General features: G+C 41.5%; 1 protein-coding gene across 3 annotated transcripts; it reads right to left on the reverse strand.

Annotated features, from left to right (window-relative positions):
- Positions 1–91: 91 nt before the first annotated feature.
- On the reverse strand, positions 92–10,573 carry LOC113113414 (SLAIN motif-containing protein-like). Of its 3 annotated transcripts, none has more exons than XM_026279588.1 (9): positions 10,415–10,573; positions 9,071–9,661; positions 7,607–7,746; positions 6,440–6,562; positions 5,729–5,869; positions 3,880–4,107; positions 2,585–2,725; positions 964–1,234; positions 92–879 (listed from the first exon to the last, which is right to left on the reverse strand). In XM_026279588.1, exons 2-9 carry the CDS (start codon positions 9,655–9,657, stop codon positions 813–815), a joined length of 1,698 nt encoding a protein of 565 aa, XP_026135373.1. In that variant the 5' UTR covers positions 9,658–9,661; positions 10,415–10,573; the 3' UTR covers positions 92–812. The 3 variants fall into 3 exon arrangements, with proteins under 3 accessions (XP_026135373.1, XP_026135370.1, XP_026135371.1); XM_026279585.1 differs by having other exon boundaries at positions 92–882; XM_026279586.1 differs by having other exon boundaries at positions 92–882; positions 9,071–9,695; positions 10,415–10,569.
- Positions 10,574–12,866: the final 2,293 nt, after the last annotated feature.

The raw sequence follows: 12,866 nt of genomic DNA on the forward strand, positions 1-12,866 counted from the left end.
CGTTCAAACAAAACACATGTACTGCAAATGTATTTCGGGTAGTTTTCTAATGTGTTACTCTAACTTGCAAAGCAAAGAAAGAACCCTGCAATGAATAAAACGCCTGGTTTATTGCTGAAATTGATTTATTGATTTTCTGAGGCACCCCATTGTCATTGCATACTCAGATAATTCAAATTTCACTGGCTTAGTACACCTAGACTACACAGGCATCAAAATGCATATTGAAACTTCCTGAAAGTGAAGTAACACTCTGAATTAAGGAGGAACAGTGTTGCAGTAGTAATGCACCTTGGCACAATGATGTGATCTCAGTTAAAAAAAAAAAATAATAATGACAAGTGTTTTCTTCTCCTCTGAGGTCAATTTTTTTGTGAAAACGGTCTTTCAATATTGCTGTGTTTTCTCTTGACCATACAAAACGGACAAACGTCTTGCTTTACAGAATCAGATTCCTTCATCAAATTAAAAATTCTCAATTTTTTCCACAAATAAAAATCATATATATCCTTCATTTCTAAAATAGATGAACATGCAAAACCAACAGCAGGTTACACCACAGCATTTAGGAATTAAATTCCACACATTGTTTCACAAAAACTACATGTACTACGAGACATCAAACCTTTTTCACTATTCAAGTTCTCGTACTTTTTTCATACATCCCCATTCTCAAGAAAATAAAAGTATATTGATATTTGAAAATGGATTTGCTGTAGTCTTTGAATGCAAACATCGTTCCTCTCAGCACTGATTCCGGTTGTAGTATTTTTCTCTGCCATGTCTTTATCAGCACCGCGAGGGAAACCGCTTCAGTAACATCCATCTTTCCAGGATTCATCGGTGATGGGAGCACACGGTTTGGTCGTTCCCAGAGATCTGCTGTGGAGAAACGGTAACCTCAATACCTAAGAGCTTGCACGATGGCTACGACAGCGGTGTATTTGGCTGATTGTGACTCACCTCCTGGGCGTCTGTGGAAGTCTGCCTCTGGAGGAAGGTGAAGCGGGTGTCAGGCCTCTTCCTGAAGTCTGACGGGTGACAGCAGCAGAGCTGGACGCCCCATTGGTGGGACCTGGCGACTGCACCCTCCTCATGCCTCGCTGGGCACTCGCTGGCCCTTTGGCCTGCTGTCGCACCGCAGACATAGAGCTCACGGGACTCAGCGCTTTCATAGGAGCCCGCAGATAGAGAGGGGACTGGCCCTCGGCCCTCATCCTCACAGATGATACACCTACACGAACAACAAACACCCATCAATACTGAAAATACACAGAAGGAGCCATTTTACTCCACAGTCTAGATTTTACCATTTTTGTTCACACCAAAAAAACCTAGAAGCTTTCAGGAAACCCCTAAAGTAGCGGGAGTTTAGCTCCATAACTGTAAGTGACAGAGAACCAGAAGCCATTATTCTGCCCAGACGAGCAGAAACCTAGAGCCTCGTTTATAAAGAGAACGACGATGGTTTCCAAAATGCACTTATGCATACAAAATATTCCTAAATGCATCCCTGTTTGATCTTAAATCCAAGCGCAGAACGACCACAAAATCAGTTCAGAAGAACATGTGTGAGAGATATCCCAGGAATCCATCAACATAATGACCTAATCATGACAAAGCAGTTCATATGATGCTCATAATTCATAACATAATTCTCTATATTTCAATAAAATTGCATTATTTAAATTTACCGGTATGAGTGCAAAAACTTTGCAGTTTTCTGGCATTCACTTAACATTTTTCCCTTGATAAATCAAGATTTGTTCCTGGGATGGAATTTAGTATTAAATCCGATTGCATGTGTGTTTTATAAATGAGGCCCTGGATCTCAGAGAAACACAGAGCTGGAGAACGTCTGGAGAAGTGCTCAAGAAAAGCAGGATGCCATCTGATGAACAGGCTCCTGTCCAAGGAAACCGTCTCAAAGTGACCGAAGAACACATTCCCTCCAGGAAAGATCTTATTCAGGGCACTCAATAGCCACTTTTCCACTGTCAGGCCAGAGCGAGCCAGGGCTTTAAACTTTTGTTGTTCACAGAGCTTATTTTCTGCAATAATCCAGAGTTTTTTCTTTTTTTTGCTAGTCTAATGCCCCACACACACCATAAAGATAACAATCTTTATCTTTACATCACAGCCACGGATGATTTGCTGAATGACTGATGCATGAGAAACGCAAAAAGTAAACACTTTCTTCAACAGTCTGACTTGAAGCAAAGCCAAACCACCTGACAGAAGAAGAAAGCCGTCATGTTTACACCTCTGGAAAACGCTGGATTTTCAGAAGTATGTCAAGTCACTTGAAGGACACTGACATTACATTCTATCCATGATGTGTGTGAGCCTACAAAAACACATCTTCACCTCGGGGCTCTACAGAAGAGATGCGAGAGTGGCTCCAGCTCCCACTACAGGAAGAACAGGTTTAAAGGAGAGACTAACGCTGTGAGAGACAATGGATGGGACGGGAGGAGAAACTGAGCCAGCAGCGTATTGTCAGTTCAACAATGGTGTAGACTGAGGGAGTGATCACACACACACACACACACACACACTGAGGGTGGAGGAGCGGGGTACACACCTGTGGGGGTCTGGGGCAGACGGGACGTGCGTTGGCCTGAGCTCTGTAAGTTAGCCTCCATGCTACGGCTGTTTCTGACGGCCTCCAGAGACCGCAGGCTGCTGCGCGGGGTCAGGTTAGGCATGCTGTGCCTGAGCTCCTCTGAAACCACACACACACGGCCTCTTAACACACACACAGCAACACAGAAGGATTGCATGCAGGGATTTCCCTGAGGTGCACTTCATCCTGACTCTTTATGAACATCTTTTCATGTGTGACATTAGTAACAGTGCTCTGCTGCCAGATCCAACATCTTGGTAAATATCAACTTTTCCACAAGTCAGTATGATTCTTTAGGGTCTTAGAAAAGTCTGTAACATAGTTTGGGTAGATTTCTCAATGGTAGTGTAAAAAACAAATTTTTACCCTGTCAAAAACAGCTCTTTTCAGAGCAAGCCGTTTTGTAGCATGCTCCTTTAAATGTTAATGAGCTCTGCTGACTCCGCCCCCTCTCTTCAGGCTTGCTTACTTTAGACACATTCATCGTGAAACTTGATAATATTATCAGGAAATCCGATTTGCAAAGATTCATTAAAAAAAACCTTACAGATCCAACCTTACAAATTGTTTAGATGTGAAAAATTACCCGGATAAAATTAAATTACCTGGACTTCCAATGGAGGGACAGAAATCTCTTGTGTTGTGTTTTAACACTTCAAACCTTTGTGTTGTGTTTTAACACTTCAAACCTTTATGTAAAATGGGTTGCACTTTATTTTACAGTGCGTGTAGTAACATGTATTTAGTGTACTTACAGTGTATTTATCTAAGACAGTTCTGGTAACCCAAGGTAACTTCATGGGGTAGGGTTAGGTTTAGGGGTAGGTTCAGGGTTAGTACCTAGTTATTACATAGTTATTGTAATTACTATAATAAGTACATAGTATGTACGTGAGGAACAGAACTGTAAAATAAAGTGCTACTGTAAAATGCATTATAAAGATATACATGAATAACTAAGAAATAACTGAAACCAAAGTGCGTTAAAAAAAATTTAAGGTTTGTTTGTTGTGTGTTTTAATGCACTTTATTTTCTAGTAAAATATAGTTTACTAATAATGGAATGTCTTTGGAGCCAAAATGTGATTAGCTAACTTCCAGAAACATAATGCAAAGATCTGAAAATGTATTTCGTGACCCCTTTAAACGATCCTTTGTTCATGTATTTAGTTCATCGCAGTCAGATCACGTCTAGCACAGATCCCTGGTTTGATGTCTGATGGACACTGAGTGAGTGAGGCAGCGAGTCCTACCCTCGCTCTTGGGCCCCGGGCCCTGCAGGGAGCGGCGGGACACACGTGTGCGTGGAGAGGCCAGGCGGCTGGACGAGCTGTGTGTCAGAGAGCAGCACTCGTCCTCCTCGTCCTCCAGACTGTAGGAGTCCAGCTCCTGATCGCTGTAGGTGCCTCGACGCAGAGACTGCAGGGAGGACGAAGAGCTGCGGCGCGAGGCCGAGGTCGAGGCGTAGTCCTGACGGAGACCTGAACAACACCCAGACAGGTGTAGTTTAGCACAAGTTCTCTTCACAGAAACAGCAGTGCACACAGAAAGCTCAAACTGAGCACTAATGTCTTCCATAACAAAACTAAACTAAGCTGAGGAACAGGTATTTAGAAAGTAGAGATGTTCCGATACCCTTTTTCTCTTCCCGATACCGATTCCGATACCTGGGCTCAGGGTATCGGCCGATACCGAGTACTGATCCGATACCTGGGTGTATATCTGTATATACAGCTGTATATACTACTAGCCCTGTGTAAATTGCTAGAATTTTTTTATGGTGTGCTTCAGACAGATCCCTCAATAAAACATGAACAAATACATGGTGAACTACTGTATTTATTACAGTATTTTTATTATCTAACATGAATTTGACAGTATTATTTATTTTCTTATGCAAAAAAGAACTTCAAATGCAGCCAAAAATCTAACACCGCAAACTAAAAAAGGTATTTAAGTTTTACAATATAACTGTATAAAAAAACTGCAACAAAAAAGATCTATTAATCAGATAATCTCTTTACAACAAAACAAGTAAAAAACAAGCAACCATCTAGGCATAATTATTATTATTATAGAGATGTATTATTATTACTGTAGGCTACAACAGTAGCTTTATATATTGTCAATTTACTCATGTAAACCAAACATTTATTTTAATGGGCTGCCATGAAGATCTTTGAGTGTCTGTGTTTATGATATGACAGTATTCTCAAATGAAACGGTAAATTCTCATGAAGTGACGGTTTATGCGTTCGTGTCCTCATGACACACAGCAGAGACTACAAAACAGCGAGCTCTCGCGCATCTGTGCCAGTCACCCACAGAGATGTAGATTTTGCGGGAGTAATATTTAAATAGTATTTTGCAGTTTAATATTCACAGACACTAGTATATATTCGGCTACTGTCTGGAGCCCTGCGTTTTGACTTACACGGAAGCGACTGAACGCAGTTGCCGGTACTGAATATACTCGAGAGTCTGTAACTACCGGTACTACAGAGACATACTGCTAACCACTGATCTATAATATAGAAGCGGCTTCACTGTCTTTTGGCAGTTTAGAATGTGATGAGTGATCCAGTCATATATAGATCAGGGCTGCTAACGCGTTTTCATTTCTTCTTCGCTGCTCTAAACAGGGGTTGCTTGTGGCAACACAGCACAACTTCCTGTGTTTTCAATGCATTTTGAGCAGCGAAGAAGAACCGTGCAGCGGTTAGGCAAAGCTTGCGGTCATAACTAGGTCTTTTTTAAGAAAATGGTATCGGATCGGTATATGGGTTCATGTACTCGCCGATGCCAGAATTTGTTGTGGTATCGGAGATATTTCCGATACTAGTATCGGAATCGGAACAACTCTATTAGAAAGTAAAGAGGTCAAACCACATAAGTCTTTTTAAATTCCTATGGTTGGTCGAATAATAAAACCTTTGTGCTTTCACTCTCAGCTGCTGTGTAATAGTTACACAACAGACTCGGTTAATCTCCAAAAGTGCACAGTTTGTCCGAACCTTTGTCAGAGAGTTTGAAACGAACAAAGGACATTCAAGAACAGAAAGCATTTCCATATCCCACGTCTATTTGCATTTGGACACTCACTCTCCTCCTGCAGACGAGCCATTATCTGGACATCCGTCAGGTCCTGCAGCTTGTAGCCCATAGAGATGGAGTCATCCGAGGTGCTTACCTCACTGTCCACAGACGACTGAGAGCTGAGCGCAGGGGGAACGCCCGTGAGACCTGGGAACGACCCAAAACACACTCAGTAAACCTGAGGAGAACACAGGATCTTCAACAAATCTGATCACCAGTTAGCTGCAGAAAACATTCACTTCACTCTCAAACTGTGAACAGCACATTCCCACAGACAAATACATCGGGAAAACACCATATATAGAAATATATAAATATACAGATGAATCGGTTATCAAAATAGTTCATTTATTTGAAAATTATTCCGATTTAAAAGGTCAGATTATTATAAACAGTTCGCATCCAAAAGTGGATGTTCTTCAAATCTCTTCCCAAAGTACATCAAGTGAGTTCCACTTATGCAGCGAAGCAATTAAACATCCCTTCTAGCTGCTGTCGAGGATCGTTATACAGCAGAAACTCATGCAGAGGTGTTACTCATGACCAAACAGGTTTTTACACACACAACACACACAGATGAAGAGTGTGCCAGCCAGAGACACCTCATGCATGAAACCTGATCCTGTCACCTGCTCGATGTGTACTGTACACACCAGCTCCGTCCACAGCAGTGTGTGTGTGTGTGTGTGAAGCGCAGTGACTGGGGTCATGCCATACCTGAGCTGCCAGAGGTTAGTAGTGTTTTGTTAGTTGATTTGAGGTACCCAGCAGACGAGGACGTGGAGACGCCTGCCTCACTGGACAGAGACGAGCTGCTGTACACGTTCTTCCATCTGGACGCTACAAAACACACAAATCACACACAGCATCAGCGCAAGTCAACCACCCGATCACACGATCACACTGTGCTCTCCCTCGTGCGGTCTGAAACCTCAAAACAAGATCCTGTGAAAAATGTCTCAGTATTTGGTTTGTTTTTCACCCTCACAGTGAGAGTCAGTCGCTTCCAGCGTTGTTTCGGACTCCAACTTTCATTATGAGGGCAAAAACATTTCTTCAAAATATCTTCTTACATGTCCCACAGAAGAAAGATTTTTAGCAACATGAGAGTGAGTAAATGATGAGTGAATTGTCATTTTTGGGTGGCTACAGTGGCATGTGAAAGTTTGGGAACTCTTCAGTTTTCCAGCATCTTTTGCATATTTGAACCCTTTCCAGCAGTGACCGTATGATTTTGAGATTCATCTTTTCACACTGAGGACAATTGAGGCACTCAAACACAACTATTAAACAAGATTCAAACATTCACTGATGCTCCAGAAGGAAACACTATGCATTAAGAGCCGAGGGGTGATCTTGTTTTCCTCCTAATAACATCTGGCAAAGGGATCTACCAATGAAAACTAGCCTTTGGGCTAATTTGGGTACATTTACATTCACAAATGTTGATTAATGTACACTGTCCCTTTTTTATGAAATTAAATAAATTAATGAAAGCTCATGTTCATCTCTCTCCAGAGCCCATATCTCAACATCCAATCAACTCTTGAAGCACAGAATCAATGTGTGTATATATGTTTTTTTCTTTTTTAATAATTAGTTTGAGATTATGTCACCATACGGAAAAGATATCACTATTCCAGTTTCATCACTTGAAGTGCAGATTCACGGTGTGACAGTAAAAGCAGAACCTGTCGCAGGACAATATTTCCCTGGAAAAGAGTGGCACAATAGTAGCAGTGAAAGATCATCTTTCTTTTGTTTAGTGGTGAGTCAAAGCGCTCTAACCTAAATAATATGGTCATTCTGTATTCAAGTGTATACAAAGAACATCACCATAAAATACTGTTGCTATTACACATGAATGTGTTCATGTTTCCGTACTTTGGTCTAGCCGGTGGATGAGCGTCCGACAGGCGACTTCGGTCTCTGGACTGGGATGATCGAGGAACTTCCGACACCATTTCAGAGGAGATTCGGGCCCCTGCTCAGCCACAACCTGCTTCTTCGGTGAAACGTACAACCTACAGAGAGAAAACCAGGACACATTCACAGAACGACCTGGAATTCGTTTGCTTGATGTTTATTTGTGAAGCATCCATGCATCATGAGCAGCTGTGTCAATACAGTCCATTCTCTCCGACACAGACACAACAAGCTTTCAGTTCCTTCAGAGCAGAACAAAATAACTGAGACTGGACCGCTCACACGTCTCTTTCACTGTTGTGAAGTCAGAAAGCTCGAGAACACAAGACGGTAGCAACCGAATGGGAGTACAGAAATAATGACTGTGTTTCAACAGGTTTCCCAAACACAGAGTAATCCTAATAACAGCACTACAGAGTTTATGCCGCCTCAACCGAAGGTGAGAGACTGACCAGGCCTAAACCCCATAAAGCATCTCAAAAGACTATTAGCTGTATTTATATTTCCTTTACTTCACATTTACCTGAGAAATGAGAGACAATGTACAAATATCCCAACCGAAACAAAACACTGAGGCTTTATATAACAGATCCTATTAAAAGCTGCTCTGCTCACCATCCGGTTCATAACGATCATCTGTTTCAGCACGGATCACATGAAGCATAAAGCTGCTTAGCACCTCACCAAACATACGTCCCCAGCACTGCTAGCAAACACGCTACAGACATGGACATGCATAGCGGCTAACTGCTGCCGACGCCAAACCACTGCCCCATTACTCTACTGGAAATTACAGAGATTAGCCGTTCCTTATTATTGACTGCTTTTGGGAATGCTTTATTAATTAAATCAACGCAGAATGGACTAAAAATAAAGGCGTGTAGCCAAATAATCCAATTTATTAGTTTATTAATATTAAGATCCCCCTGAAATGCTGATTTTCAACCAGAATGACAACACAGTCTCATTATCTCATAACATTACAGCAGATGTACCGCGAGTTCATAAAACAAATCATGCAAATCAGCTGAGGTTTTCCTGACATCTGAGACATGATTTGCATTGGGTAAATGATGAAATGGGTATCTAAAACAACCTAGAGGACAGAATATCCTAGAGAAGGGGCTCTTTTGATTTGGGCCAATTGTAAGGGACGTTGTGTTTTTATTAACCTGGATTTCTCACAAATTCGTGTGCTTTTCCTGGGCGATCCGGAGTGAACTGCTGCAGTCAGGATTTCCAGCCTTAAGTATAAGAGCACAATCCCATAACGACACCTAGCCATCGACTCACAACATGCACAAAACCCGTTGTGCTGTTTTTATTTGAAGAATGAGTTAAAATATAATGGATTCTGTAAATATGTCTGTTCTACTTTTTTAGTGCAATGTGCGATTATAATAAAAAGATGAATACACCCACCAGCGGTCTTCGTCCTCGGCCTGAGCACACGTCTCTAAATCAAGCTCATCCACCTCGTCCAGGGCGGACTGGTCCATACCCGCATCCCTCGCTCCCAGCGTCTCAGAATCACACATCTCAGGAGACAGACTGGGCTCGAAGCGGCCCAGCGTGTGTTCGGAGGCTGAAGCACCCGGCGAGCTCAGGAATCTGGACCTCTCCTCCTCATCCTCCGGCCTGGAGGTCTCAGGCACTGGAGACATGTCCTCGCTGCTACTGCAGCCCGCTGGAGGCGACAGCGCCCGCTTCCCAGCATCCTCTGCTCCGGGAGAAGTGTCCATGCCGTCGTGCAGGTTACTGATGTTGGCTCCGGTGGAGAGGTTGCTGTTGCTGTTGCTGGCGGCCCCCAGCACGAGTCTGCTGCCCCTGGAGCGAAGCGCTTGATTCTGGACCTCCAGACGGCGCACCAGCTCCTGAAGCTTACGCACCTCCTCCAGCTCCACCGCGGTCAGATGGGGACCGAACTCTGGCTCGGAGCTGGACATCACCTCGTCTGCATCACCTCTGTCCGCCGACTGAAGGGCACTCACTCCATCAGGGACCACCATTCTCCTACAATAACACAGTGTGAGTGTCAGGAATCAAACTACAACAAACAACAACAGTCATCAACATATCTCTATGCATCTCTCAAAGCACTACACCTGATTTCCTTTTTACAGTTCATTTTATTCATTATTTTTATGCTTTTATTTATAGGCCTCCAGTTAATGGATTTGAATTCATGAGTAATCTACAACAAAAATGTAATCTAGTTAATAAACTACAAATAATTATTACCTTTAAAAAAAAGATAAATGCTGAAAGGTTTTGCTCTAGTTCAAACATTATTATTTGTAATCGTTACTGCGGAATGGAATAACATATAACTATTGTTTTATTAACTCAAGTTACTGTAGAGATGCTCAATAAAGGTTAAAAGTAGCTCTGTTAACGTTACACAGAGAGCTAAATCTGATAAACTAGTTTATATAAGGTTAATGTTATCTGCTAGCAAAATGTTCATAACAGCAATGGCACACAAGTTAGCCGAGGAAATAAAGCAGCAAACAAACGCGGACTGATTAAACTAGCAAGTACCTCCTTATAGTAAAAAAAAATAAAAATAAACTTTTCATAAAGTTAATTACACTGTAAACCTTAAACAATACTGAAATTGTAATCCAATTCGTGTTAAATAACACAGAAGGGCTGCTGTATATATTTGCATCTACATTAAGCTAATCTTTCTATCTCTCCGGTAGCGTGTAACGTTAAACTGCACTGTTTCCAATTAACTAAGTACTCACACAATAACCAACATACCTCCTCTTTCGTCCCAGTCTCTGCAAACAACCGTTTTAATGTTTTAATATTTAAAAATAATAAAATAAATAAAAAAATATATTAAAATAAATAAACCGCGGGTCTGCCGCCGCACTGTGTTTTGGCTGTGTGGAGCTAGTTAGCTCGTTTGCTATCGACCCGAGGTGATGGACACCAGTTGAGCCAATCGAAAGCGAGGCCCCGCCCTCGGAAGTGATGCCAAGGACCATATATAGAAATGTAGCTCCGCCTGCTGGTTCGCATGACTGCAGTACAGCGCTCTGTCCAGTAGACGGAGGCAGGACACAAACTGTGTTGTGTTCAGTTGATGTACCGTAGACCGAAATAAATGTTTTTGTTCACAATAAAAACCTAGTGTTGTCAGTACTGCATAGACTACAATGCATTCTAGTGCTTGCGTCTTTAATAGAATGTGAAACAGGCAGCATTGTTACGCAACAATAAACTAAGACGTTTTCTCACGTGACCTTACTCGGTTGTCTTGCAATTTGAAAATAGAGGGCACTTTCGGATCTTTGTATTCTATGCATGCAGAATATATAATGTATTGCATACACAGGTCAAACATAAATGTGAGTTTGTGAACTGTATCAAATGTATTGCTACGGTCAGTGGAATGGCTAAATGCAGGCATTCATTCACACTGAGTAAAACATGGTTTTAGTTTAAAAGACATGAAACAAAAATTACAATGAATCCACGTCATATTCATGTTATTATCAGCCTTAATGGAGACTTTTATTTATTAAAACTGTGAAGCCTGACATATGAAACAATAGACACAACAGGCTTTAATTGTGCATATAGTAGGATAACATGGAGCTCATATTCAACACAAGTTTTGAGAATTAGCAAAATATGCAGATGCTGATATTTATATGGTCAAAAATTGAGATGAAATTATGCAGCTTGGAATGTAAATCAGTGAGATGTTTATGCTTGTTTGCTCTATATGTTCAGTGATGTGTCTCAGTGAGATGAGATGTAAATAATCCGCACATATAACACAGTGATGGAGAGCTGAAGAAATCAAGGCTCCTCAGAAGATGTGAGATGTTCTGGAGGCTTGTGAAGATCATTCCTCCGCTAAGGAACAGTGAAAGTAAAGCTCCTCAAAAGATCCTGAGGATCAGATCTGAGACTCTAAAACATGATTGATGAAGAATCAAGTAAAGCTGAGCTGCTTCAGTCCAGGAAGAGTTCATCTGGAGATATTACTGACCTTATTCTGACCTTTACTTGATCACAATCAGACAAGATCTGACACGAGAAGCAGCAGCTGAATTACACTGAAAGGCCTTTTACTTGATAAAAATGTACAGACTAACAGATGGCAGAAGGCACGCAGTAGATTGTGAACAACTGGATTTTTAGCAAAGGTATTGATTGTAACGATTATTAAGAGACCTTTGAAATTTGTGTATGAAATATGTCACAGCAGGTTTATAGGGTAAAACACCATCATAAATATATAACAGGTCAGGACATCCAGCAAAACAACAACAACAACATCAAACCAAAAATTGAAGGAACTTCCTTGCTGCACCCTGCAGCTTCCTAATTACACTGCTGGCTATTCATTACACACACACACACACACACACACACACACACACACACACACACACAGGGAAAAAACATGGGCTTGTCTTGAGTCTTCAAGTGTGTATTGTTAGTTGAATGCATATACTCATATGAAACCAAAAACATTTCCACTAAACATTACATAATCACCCCTCATATTATGTGCATAACAAGAACAACACCAACATTTTTAATGTCTCATCTTTATTTATATACAACAGTTCTTTCTGAGTGTGATATTCTGATAACAGTACATGTGAGTCTCTACCACTAAACCTGACCATCTGGTTTCTGTACTTCATTTGGCTGTCAAAGTACAAGGATACAAACAAAAACACATTCATGAAAATGCTATTGTACATAGCTACTCTATAACCAGGGCTTGACATTAAAACCATTAAAAAAAAAAAAAAACAGGTAACACAGTGACAGTAACTGACTGGCCACTTTGGGCTTCGGGCTTGCCAGTGTGTGAGATGGAGGCTAAGTATAAATTTAGCACAGATATATTTTCACTCGCAACTCTCTGACTCTGACTGAGGGCTTCAGAGTTTCACTCTCCGTCAAGCGATAGGTGTTATTTCTCAGTTCATCTCCGCAGTGCACCTGTATTTGATGTACCGGCACAAATCGCCGTCGCTTTCTCTCACACACACGCAGAGACTGAGTGTTAGAGTGAGTGAATTGACACTTAAACATTTAAACAATATCCTTTGTTGTATTTTCCTGTCAAAATAACAGGGTTTCTATGGAAGTCTTCAGCTTTTAGGAACAGCCGGGTTTTCCGGTAGTGGGTGGAGTTAATGCGCTAACGGCAATCTCATTGGCTGCCGCTCACCTATTATCT

Source organism: Carassius auratus, chromosome 14 (assembly GCF_003368295.1).
Source record: "Carassius auratus strain Wakin chromosome 14, ASM336829v1, whole genome shotgun sequence".
Taxonomy (NCBI): Eukaryota; Metazoa; Chordata; class Actinopteri; order Cypriniformes; family Cyprinidae; genus Carassius; species Carassius auratus.

Coding starts and splice junctions, on each gene's coding strand:
- LOC113113414 (XM_026279585.1), bottom strand. CDS start 9,657: ATGGTGGTCCCTGATGGAGTGAGTGCCCTTCAGTCGGCGGACAGAGGT. Junction 7,747..9,070: donor GCCGAGGACGAAGACCGCTG/GTGGGTGTATTC, acceptor TTCTCTCTGTAG/GTTGTACGTTTCACCGAAGA. Junction 5,870..6,439: donor ACTAACCTCTGGCAGCTCAG/GTATGGCATGAC, acceptor GGTCGTTCCCAG/GTCTCACGGGCGTTCCCCCT.